The following is a 27,397-nucleotide window of genomic DNA, read 5'->3' as shown; positions in this document are numbered from 1 at the left end:
AGGTGAAGTCTGTGGAGGGAAGGGGACGGGAGGGTTGGGGTGAAGTCTGTGGAGGGAAGGGGAGGGGAGGGTTGGGGTGTAGTAGGTGAAGTCTGTGGAGGGAAGGGGACGGGAGGGTTGGGGTGAAGTCTGTGGAGGGAAGGGGAGGGGAGGGTTGGGGTGTAGTAGGTGAAGTCTGTGGAGGGTAGGAGACGGGAGGGTTGGGGTGTAGTAGGTGAAGTCTGTGGAGGGAAGGGGACGGGAGGGTTGGGGTGTAGTAGGTGAAGTCTGTGGAGGGAAGGGGACGGGAGGGTTGGGGTGAAGTCTGTGGAGGGAAGGGGAGGGGAGGGTTGGGGTGTAGTAGGTGAAGTCTGTGGAGGGTAGGAGACGGGAGGGTTGGGGTGTAGTAGGTGAAGTCTGTGGAGGGAAGGGGATGGGAGGATTGGGGTGTAGTTAGATACCCATTGATACTATTTATATATCAATCAGAACTGGTGCCCACCCTGTCTATGGGGTCAATGAAGGCTAAACACTCAGCGTAGTGATTGGTTGTGAATCTGGCGAGCTGTCCAGTCATATTCCAGGGCTGGTCCTGTTCTCTTCTTCTATAGCTGGATATACAGTAGAAGACTTTCATTTGAAATTTTTCTTTGTAAGAACGTTCGTTCAATTCTCTAATCACTAGTGGGGACAAATCAACATTCACTTTTGATTTCTGTGACAAGAATATTCGAAGTAGGATGGAATTTTTCTCTCGAAATGAACGAATGTGTAACAATGTGTATGTGGTGTTTGTTCGGTAAAGTCCATTCACTCCAAAATCGAATGTTAGAAGCAAACTGAATCTTCAAAAATTGTTAAAAGACGATCATTCAGTGTCCCTTGTGACATCATACAGTGAGGATTAGTGAGGGGGGTGTGGATGTGAGTGTACAGTGGGAGTGTCTGTGTGGAGGGGGCGGGGATGGGGGCGGTCCATGGGAGGAATACTTTGTATATAGAGCAGGAAGTGATACTTTGTGAGAAGTTTTCTCCAGTCTGTGCAGAGCGATCGTCTCCTCCACCATGGGGCAGATTGAATGGGCGATGTGGGCCAACGAGCAGGCGCTGGCATCCGGACTCAGTGAGTACCCCTCCCCCCTCCCCACTTTGTCTTTATTTTATTATTTATTCCACCAATCAGATCTTTACCTGTAGAGGAACTACAAGGCTCAGCATTGGGCAGGATGGGGATGCTAGGGCTTGTAGTTCCTCAAAAGATAAAGATCGTAAATGTCCCAATGTCAGCAAAAATATTCATGAGATCGGAGAACGATTATTGACACTTGGCCAAACGATGTCTGATTGGACGATAACAGATATGAGAGATGGAGGGAGGTTGTTCCTTTTAATATTCGCTGATGATAAAAGTCGATATCGATATTCGGCGACCAATCTGACCCATCTGCGTACCTGGACACTGAAGACTTGTGTTGGTTTATTTAAGAAAAGCTGTAAAATCATTGATTTTAAATTCCTGAACTTTTAAATGGAAAATCAGGACGTGAAATAACAATACGAGATAAAATAGGACAACATTAACATTTATTTATTTCACCTTTTTATACAGCAGAAAAGATTGGGCAGATTTCTCATAAACTGGACAGCTGAAATCTGTTGTAATCTTTCTAAAGTTCACCATATATGTTACAATCTAATTGTACAATCAACTTCAGATTTATCAAAAGTATGTAGATTGGATGGATGAGGGTGGTCGTCCTATCAGATGTCCCCATACTTATACATATTTCTTGTTGGTAGATCTAAGGCTGTAAAATCTTCTTTGAGATTTACCAAAACTTTCATAATACGAGGACATGCCTTAAACAATCCAACCAAAGGGGCCCCTTGCACTGGATACTTGGTGGTAGATCTAAAGGAGATTGTACAATCAGATTGTAATGTGTGTGTGTGTGGTGCACTTATGCAGGTCCGAGGTTTTCTCCGGCAGATTTGGTGTCGGTAAATGTCTGGAAGATATACAAAGATACCTCCTGGCCAGAAATCCCCACTTCTGCCAGCCTCAGAAGAAGACGCTGACCATACACCATACAATCTGATTGCACAATCTTCTTTAGCTCTAGCAGTATGTATGTAGTAGAAGGGCCAGGATGAATTCTTTAGACAGGCAATTGCATTACCTGGGGGAGATTGTAAGGTGTATGGTCAAATTTTAGTCCAATCAAAACTCCCCCTGACAGTGATTGGCTGGTGGGCGTCTGTGCTATAGACACCAGATTGTTGCCTCATCCTTCCGAAGGCAGTAAGACTGAGCTCTGTGGGCCATTTCTAAGTGTGCCGAGTAACCTGCTGTGGAAAAACAGATTGCGTGGCTTTGTAGGCACTGGAGAGAAGTCAGCGAGGATTCGTCTCCTCTGTATCCACCCATATATGAAGTACCAGTCCTGGGTGACCCGCTAAGTTTCTATTGACCCGTACATGTCAAAGAGCAGTTTTGGATGGACTGGCCCTTTAACGTTCTATTAATACTTTCATGTCTCAGTTTTGGGTGGACTGGCCCTTTAAGTGTCTATTAACTCATTCCTGCCTTAGCTAGCTGTCTATGTCCTGTGGGGTACCGCCCCGTCCCCTGTGGGTCCCGCCCCCCTCTGCAGTTTTCGGGATTATAAATGGCATTTGCTTTGTAATAACAATCATAGAACGTTGAAGGGTGCGGCGAATGTTTGTTTTCATTTCCTTAGTTCTGCATTCAGGTTTTCCCCTCTGATGACCAATTGGAAACATTATCTGTGAATACAAAATGGCGATATTTCAGTTTTGGGGGGATGCAGATCAGCATCGGGGGCTCCCCTTTGTACTGGACAGCGACAGCGCAGCATGTCTTAAGCAGCCAATGAAAATGTCACAGTGGAGTAAGAAGGGAGTGACTTATATTTTAAGCAGAAAGTCGCATCAATGCGTCGCATCGCACCAACGCATGTAACCTACTTCACACCCTTCCTGCCGGGTGCCACCATGGCAAGCAGCTTACTATGGGGGCACTCAAGCAGGCGCGCTCCCGATCCACGGCTCTGTGTCCATTCACACACACGGAGAGGTGGCTTGGCCCCGCCCCCACGTCTCCTGATTGGGTCACTGGCTGTGATTAACAGCCATTGGTTCCTGCTGCTGTCAGAAGCCAATCAGGAGTGCGAGTCCCTGAAGAGGAAAGGCTCACTGGATCAAGAGGGGGCTCAGGTAAGTATTGGGGGGGGGGGGCTGCCGCACACAGAAGGTTTTTGCATAGAACTTGTGCCTTTACAAGCACTTTAACATCCCAATCACACTTGTGTAACTTTGGGCATCAAAGTTGCATTTCGAGTCTCTCCTTGTGTTTTCCAATGATAACCATTCATATGTGTGCGACCTAAAGTCGCAGCGACTTCAAAGCAATACATGTACTACTTTGGTCCGACTTTCATGCAACTTTAGGGCCATAGACTTCAATGTTTACTAGGGTTGCACTGATGCTGAGCTTTTGCATGAGTACTTGCACTTGTGCAAATGCTTCGATACCTTTTTTGGTGCAATCTTGCAAAATGAATAGGTTCAAATCGCACTGCAAAGATTTGCATGCAATTTGAACAGGAATGTGCTGCGATTCCTGCCTGCTTCAAATGCGTTTTCCCCCCCCCCACCACTCCTTTGTGAGTCTAGGCTTGTCACAGTGAATTCAGCCTGGGTTCACGCAGGAGCAGTGCGGGAAAATTGCAGCACGTTCCTGTTAAAATTACATGTGATTCTTTGCAGTGCGATTTTTGAGCCCATTCATTTTGTATGGGCGCAAATCGCACTGCAAAGGTATCGGTGATAAAAAATTTTTTTTTTTAAAAACGTATCGGTGCCACCCTAAGGTTATCCCTCAAAGGTTGCATGAAAGTTGTACCTGAATGTATTACATGCAACAGTGGGTTCCACTTTGCAGAGGGACACAAGTCGCACCCATCCAAAGTTGCATTCCAAGTGTGAATGGAGCCTCAGTGCATAGGGGGCTCCATTCAGACTGAACGATACAGAAACGCATGTTGCTGCGACACTCGGTTCACCGCTGCAACTGCGTGTGCGCCGATTCTAATTTCAGTGGACTGCCCCACATGCAAGAAATGCAGAAAAGAAGTCCCTGATGCTTTTCTACGAATTTGACACCACTGTTAAAGAGCAGCGCGTTTCTGTGCGTGTAGGGTAAATGCACAATTTTGCATGCGTTTCCAACATGGAAAAGTGGGAGCCTGGCCTGAGGTTCCATCCACACCATGCAGGTGCCACAGAGGGTGCCCATTCCCATGTGGCACAATTCATTTCAATGGGCTGCGGAAATAAGTCCGTGATTTATTTTCAAAATCAAGCCGCACCATGCGTTTTCGGGCAAAACATGCACGGGGAGGCCGTTATTAATTATTATAATTAGTCTGACAACGGTTACAACCCTTCCACCACACTAACCAAAAGTAAGTGTGGCTTTAAGCTTTTAACTATGTCGGCGAACTGTTCAGTGGCGCGGTACTGGAGCGTCTTGACGTGACCGAGCAGAGCTCAGCAGTCACCCGGGCGGGGGAGGTGAAGGGGTTAATAATAAAGCAATAAAAGAGGAAGTGAAATGAGGAAGTCGGGCTTTCAGGCAGAACCGGGAATTCACCTCCTCCACCCAAACCCAGAGATTGCACCATGGCTCAACGGATCGCAAGCTCTTGGGTCAACACAAGTTGTGTAATGCAGTTGATTTTTCAGGTGTGTGTGGAATCCTTGCCTCGTCCCTTCTAGAATCCCTCTGCATGTTAAAGGGTCACTCCGCCCCAAGTAAAGGATTTCCATAGAGTGATGATTTTCTTTGTTTTTTTATTTTTTTATTCACCAGATATGCAGAAAGAGTTTCTATAACATATCCAACTCATTTCAGGCAGCTATAGGCCCCTTTATCAGGGCTCGGACTTCTCAGAGATGTGTCTCTAGAGTGACCCGTGTAATACAAACCATGAAACCCTCTCCAGCCCCTGGGAAATCATGATGGTGTCCCCACTGGGGAGATTCGCCCCTCCTCACATGTCCTGGAGTCACTGAGAGGATTTCCAAATTGTTACAGTTGTCACAAGAACAGGAAGTGGGAGAAAAACCCTCAATCTTCAATGGGGACACCTGTTCCAGTGAAAACTGTCTAAAGAGGAGATTCCCCCTTACTTTGGAGAGCTTTGCTCTTACTTCCTGTGTCTCTGGGACAGGAAGTGAAGGGAAATCTTCCCAAGAGACACGGACAGGGGTGCAATACAACATTTCTCAACCCCTTTCATACCCCTTTGAATGCAAGTACAACCTCGAGGAACCGCAGTCTAAAATGGGGTACCTCCTTGACGTCAGAGTCCTCAGCCCCCCCCCTTTCCGGTCAGAGTCCTCAGACCTCCCACCCATTTCATAACAGAGCCCTCAGTCATCATACCCACCCACCTTTTAGAGTTATCAGGACCACCCACCTCCACCTCTTCACATCAGAGTCCTCAAGATTCACCACCTCCCTATCCGCTTCACATCAGAGTGCTCAGCCCCAGGGGCATTGTTAGGTCTACAAAAGATCTGGGGCTAGAGCCCATAGCAGCGTAGTAAGAAAGTCGTCATACACTCGGGCAGGCGTGTGTGTGTGTGTGTGTGTGTGTGTGTGTGTGTGTGTATAAAATATATAAAATGATCTCTCCCCAGAGAGCCTCCCACTTACATCAGGGTCCCCAGAGAGCCCCCCTCACCTTGGGGACCCCTGCAGAGACTCAGGGCTATAGCCCCAAAAGCCCCCCCTAGCGACACCACTGCTCAGCCCCCCTCCTTCACATCCGAGCCCTCCTCTCCCCCCCATTCCCTTCACATCCACAGCCCTCCCCCACACACACACACACGCACACCACCACTTGACTTTGTGGTCCTCAGGAACCTCCCCCACCGTCACTGTCCACCATCCCCTCCATATCAGAGTTTTCAGGATCCATTCACATCAGTATTCAGCCCCCCACTTCACTTCATTGTCCTCCAGACCTTTCTTCCCCTTTCACATCAGAGTCCTCAGTCCTCCTCCTTTCCCCTTTGCTTCACATCCGAGTCCTCTGCCCCCTTCCTCCACCAAATTGGAGTACTCAGTCCTCCTTTTTCCCCCTTCCCTTTACATATGAGTCCTTGGTAGAGTTTCCACCTCATCCCTTTAAACCTGAACACATATAAATTACACAGGTTCTGAAGCTAATTAAATGCAGATAAGTCACCAAGTGAGTTTAATTACCACCTTAAAGAGGAAGTAAACCCTTCCAAACAACTTGGACCTATAGGTAAGCCTAGATTAAGGCTTACCTGTAGGTCCAAGCAATATCTCCTAAACCTATATGGTTTAGAAGATATTTGCCCGAAAATGGGCACCGCTGTCTACGGCGCATGCGCCGTAGACAGCGGCGCGCATGCGCACTAAATGCGGCAAATCCAAGAATGGATTTGCCAAATTTGTCGACTCCCGTGCGCATGCGCGGGAGTGACGTCATCGCGGCTTCGCCGTATGACAGCGGCGGAGCTGCGAGGCGCGACTCCCGTGCGCATGCGCGGGAGTGACGTCATCGCGGTTGCGCCGCTGTGATTCGTCGGAGCTGCGAGACGCCACAAGCAACATGGATGCGGCAGACTACAGGGATCAGCGGCGACTTCGCTGGCTCCTGTGTCAGGTAAGTGACACATAATGAGCTACTATGCGATGCATAGTAGTCCATTATGCTTTACCTTTGCAGGGAAAAAAAGAGGAAGTAAACCCATCAGGGTTTACTTCCTCTTTAATCAGCCACAGAACCTGTATAATTAATATGTGCTCAGGTTTAAAGGGATGAGGTGGCAACCATAGTCCTTGGCTCCCCCACCCCCATGGCTGCGTGACGTAACCGGCTCGGTTTCTCCACTCTGCATGCCTATCAACCTCTGATTGGTCTTGTTCAGCAGTTACGCCAAGCAGCCACGGTGGTGAGCGAGCGGACGCTCTTATTATACACACATTCAAGTGTTTTTTGTTTTTTATCTTGTAAGTGTCCTCTTTTTAAAGTGTTTGTACAACCACTTTTACCTACAGGTAAGTCTATATTAAGGCTTACCTGTAGGTGCTTGAAATAGCTCTAAACCTCCACGGTTTAGGAGATATTTACTAAAGAGCCGAGTGACGATGACTACGGGCCATGCGCACTTTAGAAAGGCACATCGTGCCGTTTCTAATAGGGGTCATGCCGGGACTGGCCGGAGTTCGTGGGCCCCGGAAGGAACAGGGGTGAAGGTAGACACTCGTTGCCAGTGAGGACTGCGGTGACATCGCGGGCTTCGGCTTCAGGTAAGTGACACATAATGGCAGGGGCGTAACTATAGGGGGTGCAACAGTTGCGACCGCAACCGGGCCCTGTGATGCAGGGGGCCCATGCAGCCCCCTCTACATATGGCAGGCAGCAGCATAGGCAGCTAGGGGTACCAGTGCACCATGCACACGAGTGGCTGGAGGTGGAGGGTGACTAGCAGAGCCCCACGCTCGACTATTGCACTGGCTGCTCTTTAGTTGTGCATTCCCCGCATGACCTGTGTCCTCGGCCGGCTCCTCAGAGTACCCCTCTCCTGCTCCATGCATTGCCGCTCAGTCCGATGTCTGTTCTCCCCAGCCAGAGTCCCGCCCCCCCGAGTCCGGCCCACACTGCACTGCATACCTCTCCCGGGTAAACAAACTTTAAGCACACAGATGCAGTGCAGCCCTATGAGAGCCGGCTCCCGGAGGACACTGCAGGCTTGTCTGCCAGCCCCCCTCCTCCCCGTCATACACAGATGATGAAAGGTCTTTCTGGAAGATATGCTGATCGCCCGTCCAGCACACTGGATGGAGCCCAGGCCAACATGGATGAGTGCGCAGCCTACAGCTTGGTCATGGTGAGTGAGAAAACCCCATCCCCCACACACCATTACATACCCCCTCCATCTCCCCCTGGGGACAGGGACCCCTTCTCGCGTGGGGGACAGGGACCCCCACCTCCCCTGGGGACAGGGACCCCTTCTCACCTGGGGGCAGTAACTTCATCTGCCCTGGAAAAAAGGGCACCTAAAAATAAAAAAAACTAATAAAAATAAAAACTACTGATACCAGCGGTGGAACTACAGGGCTCACAAAGGTCATACCTGTGACCACGCCCTGGAGTTCCACCGCCGGACTCGGAGGGAAGGGCCCTGGCTGGGGTTCAGGGGGGCTCTTCATGGTTTCTTGCATCGGGGCCCTGAAGGTTCTAGTTACGCCACTGCATAATGGCCTACTATGCGATGCACAGTAGCCCATTATGCTTTACCTTTGCTGTTTGTATGAGAGATCAAACCCTTTACCATGTGAAGCACATTGGAAGTAGCTGGAACTACAAGAGGGTGGAAGGTGAACATCTGATCCTTAATAGAAGGGAAAGAGCATTGAAGAGTCGAAGACAAGGAGTTGTGATTGAGTCTGCCTGACTCATTCTCAAGGTGAGCAGGTAAAATTGCCGGTGGAGGTGTGCCCAAGTATACAGTGTTTAAAGAAAAGCACAGTGATAGAACATCACAGAAAAATCACCGCAATCAAGAATTGTGTTTTATAATGAGGACTTTTTTTTGTTATGTGATATTGCAACGACTTATTATTTTTATTATTTGCACAATGTGTGGTAATAGAATTACCATTATAGTAGCGCTGCACTATATATATATATATATATATATATTACAGTGGTGTGAAAAAGTGTTTGCCCCCTTCCTCATTTCCTGTTCCTTTGCATGTTTGTCACACTTAAGTGTTTCGGAACATCAAACCAATTTAAACAATAGTCAAGGACAACACAAGTAAACACAAAATGCAATTTGTAAATGAAGGTGTTTATTATTAAAGGTGAAAAAAAATCCAAACCATCATGGCCCTGTGTGAAAAAAGTGATTGCCCCCCTTGTTAAAACATACTAGAACTGTGGTTGTCCACACCTGAGTTCAATTTCTATAGCCACACCCAGGCCTGATTATTGCCACACCTGTTCACAATCAAGGCATCACTTAAATAGGAGCTGCTTGACACAGTAAGGTCCACCAGAAGATCCTTAAAAGCTACACATCATGCCGAGACCCAAAGAAATTCAGGAACAATTGAGAAAGAAAGTAATTGAGATCTATCAGTCTGGAAAGGGTTATAAAGCCATTTCCAAAGCTTTGGGAATCCAGCGAACCACAGTGAGAGCCATTATCCACAAATGGCGAAGACATGGAACAGTGGTGAACCTTCCCAGGAGTGGCCGGCCGCCCAAAATTACCCCAAGAGCGCAGCGACGACTCATCCAAGAGGTCACAAAAGACCCCACAACAACGTCCAAGGAACTGCAGGCCTCACTTGCCTCAGTTAAGGTCAGCGTTCATGCCTCCACCATCAGGAAAAGACTGGGCAAAAATGGCCTGCATGGCAGAGTTCCAAGGAGAAAACCACTGCTGAGCAAAAAGAACATCAAAGCTCGTCTCAATTTCTCCACAACACATCTTGATGATCCCCAAGACTTTTGGGACAACATTCTGTGGACTGATGAGACAAAAGTGGAACTCTTTGGAAGGTGTGTGTCCAAGTATATCTGGCGTAGAAGGAACACTGCATTTCATAAAAGAACATTATACCAACAGTAAAATATGGTGGTGGTAGTGTGATTGTCACGTACCTTTAAGCAGAGCCCGGAGTGCAGGGAGTGGCCTCTCGTAGACCTCTGACTCGAGAGACCCTGGTAGTGGTGACAGGGGCTTAGGAGCACAGAGGGGCACAAGTGCCTGACCGGATAGCAGGTGGTAGAGGCAGAAGACTGTTGAAGGAGGAGGTGTATTGTAGTCCGGTGTCTGAATGCAGGCAAAGGTGAGATAAGTTCCAGCAGACAGCAGAAGGGTTCCTGTAGTCCAGCAACGGTATACAAGTGATTGCAGGAAGTGACAAACAATGGAGGGGTATTGTAGTCCAACAATGGATGCAGGTGCAATGGATATGCGGAAGCGGAAGAGTCCAGTAGTCTGCGGCCAGAGATAGAAGGCTACAAACGCAGAAGGAGTACAGCCAGATATTGCGGAGGACTGGGAGGTGTCCTGTAGTACAACAGCAAGCAACTTACAGTTGACGGATGGTGTAACAGTCCAGATCAGGTACAGAAACGGAATCCAGAAGAGTAGTCGGGTACAAGCCAAAGTCGGGGGGCAGGCAGCAAACAGCAGAGTCGGGAACAAGCCGGGTTCGATACGGATCAGGGTACAAGTACAGATACAGGTACAGGTTCAGGTTCAGATTCAGATACGGATCACCAGGACGCACAGGAACGCTGTTGATCAGGCAGCAAGGCAGTGAGGCATGGATCCAGTTTAAATAGCGCTATTGGCGCCAATTTGCGTCAAACGGCCGCGCACGCGCGCACCGCCGATCGCGGTAACGCTCCTGGAACTGGGCAAGAGATGTTCTGCGACTTTCGCCGCTCGGACGTCCGTGAGGAGGATCTTCCTGACAGTGATGGTCTGGGGCTGTTTTGCTGTTTCAGGACCTGGAAGACTTGCCGTGATAAAAGGAACTATGAATTCTGCTGTCTACCAAGAGATCCTGAAGGAGAATGTCCGACCATCTGTTCGTGTACTCAAGCTGAAACGAACTTGGGTTCTGCAGCAGGACAATGATCCTAAACACACCAGCAAGTCCACCACCGAATGGCTAAAGAAAAACAAAATGAAGACTTTGGAGTGGCCTAGCCAAAGTCCTGACCTGAATCCTATTGAGATGTTGTGGTATGACCTTTAAAAAGGCCGTTCATGCTCGAAAACCCTCTAATGTAACTGAATTAGGACAATTCTGCAAAGATGAGTGGGCCAAAATTCCTCCAGGACGCTGTAAAAGCCTCATTGCACGTTATCGCAAACGCTTGGTTGCAGTTGTTGCTGCTAAGGGTGGCCCAACCAGTTATTAGGTTTAAGGGGCAATCACTTTTTCACACAGGGCCATGATGGTTTGGATTTTTTTTCACCTTTAATAATAAACACCTTCATTTACAAATTGCATTTTGTGTTTACTTGTGTTGTCCTTGACTATTGTTTAAATTGGTTTGATGTTCCGAAACACTTAAGTGTGACAAACATGCAAAGGAAGAGGAAATGAGGAAGGGGGCCAACACTTTTTCACACCACTGTGTGTATATACACACACACACACACACACTCAGATTCCATTCTCTCCAACATGGCCAAGACCAAAGAGCCATTCAAAGATGTCGGGGACAAGATTGTAGACCTACACAAGGCTGGAATGGGCTAAAAGACCATCGCCAAGCAACTTGGTGAGAGGGTGACAACGGTTGGTGCGATTTTATTTGCATTTGGAAGAAACACAAATAACTGTCCATCTCCCTCGGTCTGGGGCTCCATGCAAGATCTCACCTCGTGGAGTTTCAATGATCATGAGAATGATGAGGAATCAGCCCAGAACTACACGGGAGAATCTTGTCAATGATCTCAAGGCAGCTGGGACCATAGTCACCAGAAAAACAATTGGTAACACAATACGCCGCGAAGGACTGAAATTCTGCAGGGCCCGCAAGGTCCCCCTGCTCAAAGCACATGTACAGCCCGCTTAAAGTTTGCTAATGAACATCTGAATGATTCAGAGGAGAACTTGGGGAAAGTGTTGTGGTCAGATGAGACCAAAATCAAGCTCTTTGGCATCAACTCAACTCGCTGTCTTTGGAAGAGGAGGACTGCTGCCTATGACCCCAAGAACACCATCCCTCACCATCAAACATGGAGGGTGGAAACATTATGCTTTGGGGGTGTTTTTCTGCTAAGGGGACAGGACAACTTCACCGCATCAAAGAGACAATGGACGGGGCCATGTACCCTCAAATCTTGGGTGGGAACCTCCTTCCCTCAGCCAGGGCATTGAAAATGGGTTGTGGATGGGTATTTCAGCATGACAATGACTCAAAACACACGGCCAAGGCAACAAAGGAGTCGCTCAAGAAGAAGCACATTAAGGTCCTGGAATGGCCTAGCCAGTCTGCAGACCTTAATCCCATGGAAAATATGTGGAGGGAGCTGAAGGTTCGAGTTGGCAAATGTCAGCCTCAAACCCTAATGACTTGGAGAGGATCTGCAAAGAGAAGTGGGACAAAATCCCTCCTGAGATGTGGGCAAACCTGGTGGCCAATTACAAGAAACGTCTGACCTCTGATTGCCGCCAAGTACTAAGTCCTGCTCTGTGAAGGCGTCAAATACTTATTTCACTCATTAAAATGCAAATCAATGTATAACTTTTTTTGAAATGCGTTTTTCTGGATATTTTTGTTTTGTCTCTCACTGTTAAAATAATTCTATCATTAAAATTGTAGACTGATCATTTTTGTCGGTGGGCAGACGTACAAAATCAGAAGGAGATCAAGTACTTTTTTTTTTTTTTTTTTTCCCCTCACTGTATGAATTAATAATATTGGACATGAAAGGAAAATGGCCTAAAAACATTTGATCTTGCTCCAGTTGCACAGAACATGCAGGCTGAAGAGCTCTATGACTTTTTTTTATTTTTATTCACCCCTTACTAAGTTTTTAGTTCTCTAAACTTTCCTCCATCTAATCTGAGGTCATGTTAATGATTCAATCTTTATATTGAACATCCTGTGAGCCTCCTCCACACCCTTAAATACATTTAAAGGTTCCAATCATGTCCTTCTTTTCCTGTCTTTCCTCCAGCCTGGACATGTGATGTTCCTGACATGTTTCACCCCTCAGACCCTCCACCATTTGTGTCCCGTCTCTGGATTAGTTCTATCTAATGAAGGAAGTCTCCCTGGTGGCTGCTGATTGGGCAATTGCACATTTGCAGGAGCGGAGCTACTTCGCCTTTGTAGAGGGAAGTGGGGAGCATTGCTGCATCGCCTCTTACATAAATTGATATCCTGTTCTTGTATTACTCCAACCAGGGGAGGAGGGGTGAGGTTTTAGTAAGGGGTGACAAGAGCAGCAAAAAACAGCCAACTCATATACGTGACACTGGATTTTCACCCAGCAAGGTGTGTGTGTGTGTGTGTGTGTGTGTGTGTGTGTGGGGGGGGGGGGGGTTACTTGCATTGTAATTGACATTTTTATATAGGGTAATGATCAGGGCTTTTTTTTTTCTCAATCAATAGGTGCTGGAACTCCACCATGATCCCCCCCCCCCCCCCACACACACACACACCCCCACCCTCCAAATCGCATCAAACAGTAGAAGGGTCTGCTGTCACTTGTAAACACAGAAACCAGACTTCTGTGTTTACAAATAATTGTGGTGAGCAGGCACCAAAGGGTTTGAGCCAGAGGTGGTAGAACTGAGTTCCACCAAGTTCCTCCTCGGAAAAAAAAGCCCTGGTAATGATAGTTCACTGTGCAGAAGGGTACTAAAGTGTACTTGTCAATTGATCAATCGGCTTCTCACCTTGTTACAATGTACAGTCTGATCCCTGGGGGAAAGGCGACTGAGAAAATGCTTCCTTCTGTCTGCATGTCATGTGTGAACCAACTTTCCACCTACCTGCAGACTCCTCCTACATGCAACCTGTTCTTTAGTCACATAGAAAACATAACTACACTAGTCTTCCCCCCCCCCCCCCCCCCTCCAACAAGGTGCAAAGAAGCCGGCAAGGCTGGATTTACACATGTGCGGTGTGATTCCAGCTCCATTTTCCTCTGTGAAGAGAAAAAAGCAGCGGTTCACCGATTCCTCTCCATTGTATCTGCAGATCACCTGAGCGAGGGGGAGAGGTGTAGTGAGGGGGAGAGAATTCTTGTTCGCACAACGCATCTGCGAATCCCGTAGATTATGTGCCTGCAATTCACACTGCAATGCCCAGAAAATGCACAAGTTTTTTGGCCAATGTGGAGTGGGAATGCAACACACATATGTGAACCAGCCTCATTCAAATTAACAGATTTTAAAATGTCCTGCAAATTGGATGTGGAGTAAGGCACATCCAATTCGCATAGGTATGAACCCAGCCCAAGATTGTACCTGCCCACTGATTGGCTGTCTCCATAGGCTGCTGAGCCACTTTAAGGACCAAATACTCACATTTGTCATATCACTACCTATATTTATCTTCTTCTTTTTTTTTTCTCTACAGTTCTCCTCGCTGGTGGTATTGTAGCGGTGGCCGGGCAGTTTAAAGGATGGCAGTTTGGTGCTTACTCCATGTATCCTTCATAAAAAAACTAAATTTCTTATCAACAGCTTGGAGGATGTCATCTCGGATTCTCCTTCAGTGATCGTTACATTGTCTCCATATGTTTTACTTGTTTATGTGTATTCTAGAGACAAAACCCTTAAAGCGGGAGTCCGCCGTTTTTTTTTTTTTTATTTTATTTTTTTTTTTTTTAAAAGCCAGCAGCTACAAATACTGCAGCTGCTGACTTTTAAAATAATGACACTTACCCGCCCAGCGCGCCCGCGATGTCGGCACCCGAAGCCGATCTCTCGGGTGCTGCCGCCGCCATCTTCGCTATGGGAATCAGGAAGTGGAGCATTGCGGCTTCATTTCCCGGTTCCCTACTGCGCATGCGCGAGTCGCGCTGCGCAATAAGGATGGTCCCCGCTGTCTCTGGGATCCGTGTGTTTCCCAGCAGACAGCGGGGGACTTTCGGAAAGGGGCGTAGATATCTGCGGAAAGGGGCTTATATTCTGCAGATATCTATGCCGGAAGGTACCTGTACAGTACAGGTACCTGCACCCCCCTCCCCCCTGAAAGGTGCCAATTGTGGCGCCGGAGGGGGGGAGGGTTCCAATGAGCGGAAGCTCCACTTTAGGGTGGACCTCCGCTTTAAGTTGCCCACCAGAACTAGTGTCCCCATTGGTAGATATCCCTTCACTTCCTGTTCTGGTGACAACTCAAATTGTTAAATTTTCCCATACTTTCCAGTCATGATGACCATGGTCACCAGAACAAATAGACAGGAAACAAATCTGGTATATAGTCTTACAGCGCCAAACCAAAGGTCTAATAGTGGCCACACGCTCTTTGACTTTTTTATTTTCTTGATCTGAATTTTGATCAAAATAATCAAATCCACAAACATTCAAATTCTGATCAATTATGGAGTTGATCGGTCATAGAGAATTTCTTATCAGTTGGCAACACAAAGAATACTGTGATCCCAAATTCGACTAATAGAACAAAGGGAGGGGGACTGAGAGGTAACAAACCTCGGGACTTTAACGGTATCAGATACATAAATCAGAGGAAAAAAAAAAATCAAAAAATGTAAAACACTGCAATTTTTTTTATTAACCACTTGCTTACTGGGCACTTAAACCCCCCTCAGTCCCAGACCAATTTTCAGCTTTCAGCGCTGATGCACTTTGAATGACAATTGCGCGGGCATACAACACTGTACCCAAATGAAATTTTTATCATTTTTTTCCCACAAATAGAGCTTTCTTTTGGTGGTATTTAGTTACAGCTCGGAGTTTTATTTTTTGCTAAACAAACAAAAAAAGATGCAAAAAAATAAAAAAAAATAAATCATGTTTTAATAGTTTGTTATAAAATTTTGCAAACGGGTCATTTTTCTCCTTCATTGAAGTGCGCTGATTAGGCGGCACTGATGGCTGCATTGGTGGGCACTGATGGGCTGGATTGGTGGGCACTGATGGGCTGCATTGGTGGGCACTGATGGGCTGCACTGGTGGGCACTGATAGGCATAGTTAAGGCGGCACTAATAGGCACAGATAAGGCGGCACCGATGGGCACAGATAAGGCGGCACTGATGGGCAAAGATGGGCACAGATAAGATGGCATGGATGGGTGGCACGGATGGGTGGCACGGATGGGCACTGATAGGTACCACTGATAGATGGGACTGATGGGCACTGATAGGTGGCACTGCTGGGCACTGATGGGCGGCACTGCTGGGCACTGATGGGCGGCACTGCTGGGCACTGATGGGCGGCACTGGGTCGCAGCACCTTTGAGGCAGATTGTGGGCACTGTGGGTGGCACTGTTGGTGGCACTGCTGGATGGCACTGTGGGTGGCATTGTGGGTGGCACTGTAGGTGGCACTGTGGGCACTGATGAGGGGCACTGATGGGGGGCACTTACTTTTATTCAGGATGGCACGGCGGTGGGCAGGTGGGCACTGGCAGGGGGCAGGTGGTCAGCTGTATTGCTGGCCGTGATCGGGACTGATGTCCCGATCACGGCCGCCGGTGATCGGCTTTTTTTTTCTCTCCTCGCGCTGTCAGCGCGAGGAGGAATAATAGCAGATTACCGGCTCCGTTCTATCACATGATCAGCTGTCATTGGCTGACAGCTGATCACGTGATAAGGGGTCGGGATCGACCCCTTGCACGGATCGGTGATCAGGCGAGTCTCACGGACTCGCCGATCACAGAGCGCGCCGCGCGCGCCCCTCAGGGGGCGCGCAGGCCGCTCGTATCCGGGACGACGTCAATAGACGTAGTCCCGGAAATGTAGGTCCGCGCTGATGCCGTCATTTGGCAATAGCGCGGATCTGTAGTGGTTAAATTACAAAAACACAAGGACACAATTGTACATCCATACAGCAGGATACAAACATAAATTATATATAAAGCGCTACCACTCTCGACATGTTTCACTCAATAGAGTTTCTTCAGGAGATTGATGGTAAAGCTCTTTTGTATGCTGCAATAACAGAACATAAATAAGAAATGTCCTTTTGAAAAGCATATATACAAGAATGCATCACGTATCTATTCATAGTGGCGTATAGTCAAAGGCAAAGCCAAAATTCATAATTTGATATCAAAATAAGGGGCATAGAAAACAGATGATCAAAGAGTAGGAAAGAACAAGTCTCACCACCTGTATTGAAATTCTTCATCTTGTTTGTTTGATATCCAGAATACGTGATGGCTCATATTATGCTGGGTCCTAACTACATGCAGTATTTGAGCCCTGAGGAAGGAAAATCTCTGAGCCCTTGAAACGCATCAGCTGCTTTGTCTTCTTATGAACCACTACTGATAATAGATTCTGGCACTTTCCTTGGACTTCTATCTTCATACTACTCAGCCCTGATAAGGTGAGATCGTTGAACCGCCAAAACTATCTGTTTTAGGTCTCCTCATTATGAACCAATACCAAAAGCGTAAGACCAAAGATCCAGAATTTATTCATACCGGTATTGGGTCATAACAAGAAGCCATAAAAACACCAATGCAATTTAGGAGCTCAAAGATCTCCCTTCCCCAGGGCTCGAGTAATGTGTACACAGAGGAATATATATAGGGACATCCAATACTTGTATTACCCAAGAGGGTACGGACTTATAAAGGGTTTCCTCTGCCTATACCCCAAATGGACCATAGGTGTATAGAAATATAATAACTCACAACACTGGACCCTTTATAATGCCACACCCTGCTGAGTAACATAACCATTTAATCCCTATATTCAATGCATCTGGAAAGTATTCACATCGCTTCACTTTTTCCACATTTTGTTGTGTTACAGCCTTATTCTAAAATGGATTCAATTTATTATTTTCCTCCAGAATTATACAACTAATCCCCCATAATGACAACATAAACAAAGTTTGTTTGCAATCTTTGCACATTTATTAAAAATAAATGAAAAAATCCCATGTACATAAATATTCACAGCCTTTGCCATGACATTTAGAATTGAGCTGAGATGCCTCCTTTTTCCACTGACCATCATTGAGATGTTTCTACAACTTGATTGGAGTCCACCTATGGTAAATTCAGTTGATTGGACATGATTTGGAAAGGCGCACACCTGTCTATATAAGGTCCCACAGTTAACAGTGCATGTCAGAGCACAACCCAAGCCATGAAGTCCAAGGAATGTCTGTAGACCTCTGAGACAGGATTGTATTGAGGCACAAGTCTGGGGAAGGGTACAGAAACATTTCTGCAGCATTGAAGGTCCCAATAAGCACAGTGGCCTCCATCATCTGTAAATGGAAAAAGTTTGCAACCACCAGAGCTCTTCCTAGAGGGGCCGCCTGTCCAAACTGAGCGATTGGGAGAGAAGGGCCTTAGTCAGGGAGGTGGCCAGGAACCTGATGGTCATTCTGACAGAGCTCCATTGTTTCTTTGTGGAAAGAGGAGAACCTTCCAGAAGAACAACTATCTCTGCAGCACTCCACCAATCAGGCCTGTATGGTAGAGTAGACAGATGGAAGCCACTCCTCAGTTAACGGCACATGACAGCCTGCCTGGAGTTTGCAAAAGGTACCAAAAGGACTCTCCGACCATGAGAAACAACATTCTCTGGTCTAATGAAGCAAAGATTGAACTCTTTGGCCTGAATGGCGAGCGTCATGTCTGGATGAAACCAGGCATCGCTCATCACCTGGCCAATACCATCCCTACAGTGAAGCATGGTGGTGGCAGCATCATGCTGTGGGATGTTTTTCAGTGGCAGGAACTGGAAGACTAGTCAGGATTGAGGGAAAGATGAATGGAGCAATGTACAGGGACATCCTTGATGAAAACCTGCTTCAGAGTGCTCTGGACCTCAGACTGGGGCGAAGATTCATCTTCCAAGACAATGATCCTAAGCACACAGCCAAGTTAAAGGAGTGGCTACGGGACAACTCTGTGCATGTCCTCTAGTGGCCCAGCCAGAGCCCAGACCTGAACCCGATTGTACATCGCTAGAGAGATCTGAAAATGGCTGTGCACCGCCATTCCCCATCCAACCTGATGGAGCTTGAGAGGTCCTGCAAAGAAGAATAGGAGAAACTTCCCACAAATAGGTGTGCCAAGCTTGTAGTATAATACTCAAAGACTTGAGGCTGTAATTGGTGCTTCAACAAAGTATTGAGCAAAGGCTGTGAATAAGTTTGCAAAGATTTCACACGACTTCTTTCACATTGTCATTCTGGGGTATGGTTTGTAGAATTTTGAGGTAAATAATGAATTTAATCCATTTTGGAATAAGACTGTAAAATTACAAAATGTGGAAAAAGTGAAGCTCTGTGAATACTTTCGGTATACACTGTATATGAATGTATGTGAAGGGGTGGGAAGCCCATACTGATAACTTCACTCCATTGTTCACAAATTCATTCTGGTGACCCCCCCCCAATCTCCAAACAATCTGAGCCCTGATAAAGAGATTGTGAGCCAGTGAAACGTGTCCTATTTTTATGCCTTCTAGATAATAATAGGATCTTCAAGGGGCTGCACAGTCCTACAACAAAGCAATAGAAAAGTATAAAGAATCCAAAGTCTATAAATGGATGATGATTGAAGTCTTTTCCCAAGGCTCCAATAATTGCAGCTCCTTGGCCCCGCCCAGGGAATTCCCTGTAATTACCAGACGGGTCAACTGTGCGCTTTGTAATTACTTCCCCATCATTACTAATAAACAGTTTGCTTCACTGGAATTTCCATTATTCCAACACGATTGATTGAACTTCCTCCTTACTGAGGTCACCATATGAGGAAATTATGATGATGATAATAATTATTATTATTCAGGATTTATATAGCGCTGACAGTTTACACATCACTTTACAATCTAAGGGAGACGGTACAATTATAATGCAATAAAATACAAGAAGATAATAATCCATATATTCCAGCAGTCTCTAGAGCAGTGATGGCGAACCTTGGCACCCCAGATGTTTTGGAACTACATTTCCCATGATGCTCATGCACTCTGCAGTGTAGTGGAGCATCATGGGAAATGTAGTTCCAAAACATCTGGGGTGCCAAGGTTCGCCATCACTGCTCTAGAGTATTTCAGGTATTTTGTGAAGTATTGTTGTTTTTGGTCAGTTTTGGTCCTTAGCGCTTTTTAATGCAGAGCGGCCGGCGTGTTCGTCTCCCTCCTGGAATACCCCAGAAGTAAGAGGAAGAAGGGCTCCACCATAGAGAGATGGTAAGGGGGACTTTCCAGTTAATTGACCACTTAAAGGGGCACTCTACTCCAGTATGTACAATCTGGCATGTAGCGCTATACACAGAAGACACAATCCATCCTTTCTTTTTACTTCTCTAACTTTCCTATTATTGGCTATCACTGTCCAATCACAGGCTGAGGAGGGACATGGATTGTGTAACTAAATCACAGCAGCTTCAAATTGGTTCCTTTCCCCTGCTAGACCGGGCTATGCTGGAGGGTGGAGCTGTGTAAATCTCAGGACTGGATGGTCAGAAACACAAATCCTTTGGCAGGTGAAACGGCTCTGGTATATTCATTTCACCTGTGTATGAGCAGTTCACCCGGAGTTCTCCTTTAACATTAGAAATCAGCTACACTCCCAGCACAAGGAGATCTTTGACCATTGATTATTTTAGCTGGTGGGTCAGATATGACCGGTTCTCTTTGAAGATTGCTTCAGACTCTGCAACTGGAGGAAAGTCCGTTCATTTTGAACGCGGCTCCAGGTAGCCGGGACTAGAGAAGGAAGTCAATGTCGACACCTCACTAGCCCCGTCACCTGGTATGGACTTAAAGAGGAAGCCCTATGCCAAAAAAAAACGGCGTGGGGGTCCCCCCAAAGTCCATATCAGACCCTTATCTGAGCACGCAGCCCGGCCGGTCAGGAAAGGGGGTGGTGACGAGCGAGCGCCCCCCCCCCCCTCCTGAGCCGTACCAGGCCGCATGCCCTCAACCTGGGGGGGTGCTTTGGGGAAGGGGGGGCCCTGCTCTCCCCCACCCCAAAGCACCTTGTCCCCATGTTGATGAGGACAAGGGCCTCTTCCCGACAACCTTGGCCGTTGGTTGTCGGGGTCTGCGGGCGGGGGGCTTATCGGTACATTGTACCCCATACTCATTCACATAGGATGGGGGGCCGGTATCTGGGGGCCCCTTATTAAAGGGGGCTCCCGGATTCCGATAAGCCCCCCCGCCCACAGACCCTGACAACCAACGGCCAGGGTTGTCGGGAAGAGGCCCTTGTCCTCATCAACATGGGGACAAGGGGCTTTGGGGTGCACCCCCAAAGCACCCCCCCATGTTGAGGGCATGTGGCCTGGTACAGCTCGGGGGGGGGGGGGGGCTTGCTCATCCCCACCTCCTTTCCTGACCGGTCGGGCTGCGTGCTAGGATAAGGGTCTGATATGGACTTTGGGGGGGGGGGGGCCTCCACGCCGTCTTTTCAGTCCATACTAGGTGATGGGGCTAGCCAAAGGCGGCGACATTGACTTCCTTCGCTAGTCCCGGCTACCTGGAGCCGGGACTAGCGAACCTGGAGTCCGGCGGACTAGCACACACATGGCCGGATTGTCCGCCGGACAATTTTTGAGTCAAAACTTCTTTCTAAGTCTGCCGGACATTTGGGGGGAAAAAAGTCCGCCGGAGCCCAAACACGGGCGGATTGTCCAGCAGACTCTAGTCCACCAGACCAAGTCCGCCGGATAGTCTGATCGTGTGTACGCGGCATAACTGAATTATATACACTCAAATATGGGGATGGGGTGGCCTGGCTCATTTTTTTTTATATATAATTATATTTTGGTGGGGGAGGGAGAAGTATTGTGAGTGCATAGACATGGGGAAATATTCATTGCATCTTCTGTCTTTACAGCGGGCAGAAATACATGACAGCGGTGGTGAAAGCATTTGGACCCCTGACGCGCAATTATTACGTCCGTGCTTTTCTGCATGCAGGGTAAGTATGAGGTCACTGAGGTCACACCAACCCATTACAGAGCAGAAAATGTCTACATATATGTGCATGTTATGTCCATATAGATGGGATACATTGTTTTCAACTTTAACAGTTTTTGGCAATTTTGAGTTATGGGGCCAATTTATAGAAACATTTTCAAAGCCATTCATCCAGCAAATCTGTGTGTACATTCCTTCTGTGCAAAGTGGGCAAAAATTGCAACCCCCCAATGTAACGCTAGCTAGATGCAACTGATGGTCACATCTTATTTACTAATTCCCTCTAGCGTTCTCTAGAATTGTTACATTGTATCACTTGTTACAAAGATCTATGTATATCTTATGCGCTTCAGCTCCATCTAGTGACCATAATGTGGAATTTTACCACTGAAGAAGAGGAGAAAATGGCCTACAGGGTATTTGGGTTTGCACAGAAAGCATTCACTAGCCGAATCATTACCTGAGATAGATATTATTTATTATTATTATAAAAAAAAAAAAGTGTGTGTGTGTGTATAATATACGCCGAGCCTGGTGAAGAAAAAAAAAATCAATTTGACCTCTCAACTCGATTCAAGTCTATCCTTCTTTTTTTTTTTTTTTTTTTTTTTTGTCCCCCAGCCCTACATATGATGTGTACATGTGGCAGAGATTGGCGCGTCACAAAATCCTGTTTTCACAGCAGAAAATCGTTTTTTCAGATCTTCTAGTCCCATTTCCTGATATCACACAGAGCAGACTGTCCATAACGTGCCCTTCTTTATATACAGGTCCACTTTATTGGGGTAACCTAACAAGTCATGAGCTGTAGTTCCCAAGATCCACCCCTTACTCAGTCATGTGACCTCTCTACTGCTCAGGCGCCCGATATATATAATCTTTCCTTTTGTGCCCTACAGGCTGGCCGTGCCCGGAGGCTTCATTCTGGCCACCGTCCTGGGCACCGTGTGTCTCGGCATTGCAGCCATCATCTACCTTCTGGTGAGTAAGGCATCGCCGCGTCCTGCCATGTATGAGGTTTTAAAGAGGCGCTCTGGCCTTTTCTTGGATGGAGTGAGGGAGGGGTTAGGATCTCTTAGAATTTTCTATAAAATCTTTCTTCCTGTTGAGGAAACTTCTCATCACTTCCTGTCCGAAGGACAACTTTGTTCCAGCGATCAGAAATTACATCCCTTATGTTTCAAAACTCAAATCCCCAAAAAATGAATTTATCGCACCCAAAATGTAACAGACATCTGCAGAACATCAACCAACTCTTATCTGTTCATTAAACCTTTATCATCAAATGAAGCCTGAATACTGACCTCTGGCCTTCCCTCAGTCTCGCACAGTTGTACCGGCTCCTCTCCCAGACTGAAATGGCTTACTCTGATTTCACTGCACACTGTGAGCTTCTCACAATGTGCATTAGAAGCTGCAGCAAGTCAGATAGAGCCCGTCTCTTTTCCTAGCTGGAGGACGTCCATCATCATCTATGGCTGCTCAACCTGTGGCCATCCAGCTGTTGTGGAACTGAAAGTCCCATGAGGCATTGCAAGGCTGACAGTTAAAACCATGACTCTCAAAGTGAAAGGCATGATGGGATTTGTAGTTCCACAACAGCTGGAGGGCCACAGGTTGAGCCCCCATAGCCGGCCCTTTCCTCCCCAGTCTGACCTCTCCCCACCCCCCCTTATTTATTTAATTGAATTTCACTTTCAATCTCGGAGGGTCAGCACCACATGTGGGCAATCTGCATGCAAATGATGCCCGCCTAGGAACACCCACTCCTCCAGACTGACACCCACCCATCAAGGAATTTTGAATAACTTCTCCCAAAGAGCCAGCCCACTGATTGCATCGGGGCTGAGGGCTCTAGAGAGAAGTAGTGAGGCCGGGCCTCCCGCCAGCCATGATCGGGCTGCATTCCATAGAGAAGCACAGAGAGCCACTCATGTCATTGGGTCTAAGGCTGGATTCACACCTATGCATTTTTAGCACATTTTGCAGATTTGCACTACAGTCCATTTTATCATGGTTTCCTATGGAACACGTCCTGTAGTGCAAATCTGCAAAAAGCACTAAAAATGCATAGGTGTGAATCCAGCCTAAAATATGGTATGTAATGAAAACAGAATTCATTAAAAAAAATGAATAAGGATGTAGATGAGGGGGGAAACCTGGCCAGGCCACATATAAGCAGCTTAAAGAGGAGTTCTTCCTTTTAATATATGGACTCTTGCCTGTCTGGAGCGCCAGCCAATTTCACCTCCCGGGTGCTGCCGCCATTCCTGGTAAGGGAAACCGGTAGTGAAGGCTTCACAGGCAGTGCCCTACTACAGCATTCAAATTGCCAGAACCCTCAAACCTGGAAGGAAGTCCCGGTGAAGATAGACTATGGGGTATTTTTACTAGTAATGGCGGCAATCAGCGGTTTTTAGCGGGACTGCGACATTGCGGTGAACAAATTGGACACTAAGGGACACTTTTTGGAGACCAGTGCTGCCAATACAGCAATCCGTGTTTAAAACAAAAAAAAAAAAAAAACGAGAGTGAGATATATCGATCTTGGACAGAACGTTGATCTGCCTTGTTTACATAAGCAGACCACCATTCTGTCTCTCTCGGGGAAGATTGTCGGGTGCCGGTGAACATCGGGTCCACTGATTGGCCCCCACTATGTCCAGGGAGCAGGTCACAGATGGCACGTGCCCCAGACCCAGAAAAAGGCGTGACGTATAGGTAAGTGGAACACTCTCTGCCGCAGTAAAAGTACATGGGGCGGTCCAGAGGCGGTTAAACTAATTTCAATGACATTCATTACTATTTCATTTGGAGATTCGGATACATCCAAATGTCTGAATAACCAAAAATGTGTAAATTTTATATTTGGACCAAAACGAATTGCACATGTCTAGGTGAAGATGGAGTCCCTGTCAGCGTGCCGCTGGAGGGACCATTTTTTTTTTAGGTAAATCTGTCATAATGTGCTGGTATGCGGTGCATAAATCTTTTTTTTTTTACATACAGATCTACATGGTTTACTACTGCTTTAAAGTGCATGTATAGGTAGACTTTATCTAGAAGAGGTCTTTTTTTTTTTTTTTTTTTCCCCCTGCCTGTATTCCTTTAAGGAGATTTCATTTTACAAGCTGTTCTATAGACAGGACATCAGAGGAACTCCCTCCAATTCTCTATTCCTGTTACATTTAAAAATTCCCATCACTTTTTATCTGTGACACCAGGACGAAAGAGACGGTAAATCTCCCTGCCTGGGACAGACAGGACTAAAAACCTGACAGAGGTTCTAACCCTTCCACACTTCATCCAAACTTAAAGATCATTTCCAGTTTTATAAAGGGTTTCAGGCTTGTTCTCATTAGTGTCGGATATGAAAATATGGCTTCTATAAAGCAGGTCTGGGGAGTACCAAGACATGACATAACCAGTCAGAATTGGCAGGTGCCCAGGGACATGATAATCAAGGGGTCCCAAAGACAGAATCATCAATCAGGGTATAGCGGGAGCACCAAAACACAATAATCCATCAGTGGATGGCGGGAGCACAGGGACACAACAGTAGGGGGATTGAGAGAGCACAGGGACATGATAACCAATCTGCGGGTGGAGGGAATTGCCACATCTGGTTGTTACTAATGCACCAGAACAAATACAGAGGGATATATATATATATATATATATATATATATATATATATATATAAATTCTTAGCAGTTCACCCAGTAAAACTGTATGTACACTAGATGGCACTAAGTATCATTGGAAGTTCATTTTATACGTAGTGCCATCTAGTGGCAAAATAGGGTATTTTTCCTTTTTTAAAACCATGAATATATTCACCTAACATTTGCCCCAATCCCACAGAACAATAGTACAAGTACTTTGACTTGGCAAATTGCTAAGCTGTTTTTTTATTTAAAAGAGAAAAAAAATACCCCAATGTGTTTTTACAATGGCCTTCACTGAGTACCAATAACAGTTCAGAAAGGTCTTTAGCAGGACTCCCACATCTTGGCCCCTTTCCTCCAATGTTTGTACTCTGCTCCTTCTACAGGCAGCGATTTCCGGTGAGGAATGGCGCCCCATTGAGATGCGAGAAGAACCCAAGTTGAGAGTGGCAGAGACCATAAAGCGCCCACCGCAGAACCCCCCTCCTCGCCCCCCTCCAGAAGTGCGCAGGAAACAAGTGGATGAGGGTCACGTCAACCCCATCGTCGTCCAGGATGAAGTATGATGCTTCCCCGAAATATTCACACGTTCACTGCAAGGACTCGATACTACTGCTCAGTACTGTGAGGGCGGGCAGGTCATGTGGCCCACTGCTGCGACTACTCCATCTTTTAATAACTAAAAACGCCCCCCCCCCCCCCGCGCTGTGGGGTTCTCCCCTCAGACCTCCGGTGTGTGTGTGTGATTGGATGAGCAGAAGACTTATGGCAGAAAGAAAAGACAGCGTACATGCCAACAGCTGCAAATATTTGGGGAGCATTTTGTTAATTTCAAGATGCAGTCAGTATTCTCAGACATATAATGGGGCTTCCTAGTTACATGTTGGTTATGTTAAAATGCTACAATGTATATAACTGCAAGAAACTTTTTTGTGTGTTTTTTTTTTTTTGTATTTATCTTATTTCTGCAGGCAGCTATCTCTTCCTTTACATGAAAATACTATTTTTTGTCTTTGTAATGGCAACCAAATACAGTCCATATTTTGGGGAGTATTTGTAAAAAAAAGAAAAAAAAATGTCCATCAAAACTGTAAATTAGTTTTGCCCAAATGAGGCAAGATCGAATGTTCTCAGGTAATATTCTCTGCATTCCAAATGTGTGAATGCAGAAAATACAATAGACATCATACACACAGGCAGTAAACCTTTGTACAGTGTAAGTCCCTTACCATGAGTACCACTCTGAACGGGTGCGTATATTATCCTGTCTTAGCAGTCTGTAGGCTACACCTGTGCCCCAAAACACTGCCATTTTTTTACAGATTTTTTATTTTATTTAGAGGATTGCAGCAGATAACAAGAAAATGATTGACTCCATGCATGAGTCTAACGTATATTTTCAGTTCACTGCAAAGGTACATTTAATAAAGCATAAAAATATCCACAGAGGTGTACATTATAACATACAAAAACCATGTTGAACAACCAGAATCCATGTGCAGAGATGTCAAAAGTCCTACTAAATAAAAAGAAAGTACTTGGTACAATGGGTATAGAAAGACTTGGATTCTGAGTGGATGCAGGGAAGGAACCTGTGCCCAGAAAAACTCAGATAGTAAACACAAAAGTCAAACATACCCAAGCCTGCCTGGATCCGTACACATCCAACTTGTGTATGTGTGTGTGCATGTATGTATGTGTGTATATATATATATATAATTATAGAAAGGGGGTGGTATGGAAGAAGGGAGGGCGAGGGAAAAGGATCAAGCTTGTACAAAAGACCTGTGTGTGTCACACATAGTGAAGGTTTTTCTCAAAGAAACATAAGAGATTGCAGTAGAACCACCAAAACACTTGGATTGTATGCTGTGCAGGGCTTTTTGCCTGTGTGCATTAGGCTTTATGGCCACTAGATGGCATTGACTATCACAGTAAGTAAATAAGTGCTCACGCATGCCATCTAGTGGTCATAATGCATACTATTTTCTGCATTCACATATTTAAAAAAATTTTATGAGTAACCCTATTTGTGTAATTACTGCCCCCCCCCCCC

At 46.4% G+C, this 27,397-nt stretch overlaps 1 protein-coding gene across 1 annotated transcript; it reads left to right on the top strand.

Moving 5' to 3' along the window:
- The first annotated feature begins 965 nt into the window (after positions 1 to 965).
- Positions 966 to 27,397, top strand: CYBA (cytochrome b-245 alpha chain). The gene is made up of 6 exons (XM_077453377.1): positions 966 to 1,102; positions 14,172 to 14,241; positions 19,865 to 19,939; positions 21,591 to 21,674; positions 22,573 to 22,654; positions 25,728 to 27,397. The coding sequence occupies exons 1-6, from the start codon at positions 1,045 to 1,047 to the stop codon at positions 25,905 to 25,907; spliced, it is 549 nt and encodes a 182-aa protein (XP_077309503.1). The 5' UTR covers positions 966 to 1,044; the 3' UTR covers positions 25,908 to 27,397.

The sequence above is a fragment of the Lithobates pipiens genome, unplaced genomic scaffold (genome assembly GCF_037356315.1).
Source record: "Lithobates pipiens isolate NorthernLeopardFrog02 unplaced genomic scaffold, aLitPip1_a1.2 Scaffold_10, whole genome shotgun sequence".
NCBI lineage: Eukaryota > Metazoa > Chordata > Amphibia > Anura > Ranidae > Lithobates > Lithobates pipiens.
The sequence above is the reverse complement of the archived record's forward strand: the minus strand, read 5'-3'. Positions and strand labels throughout refer to the sequence as shown.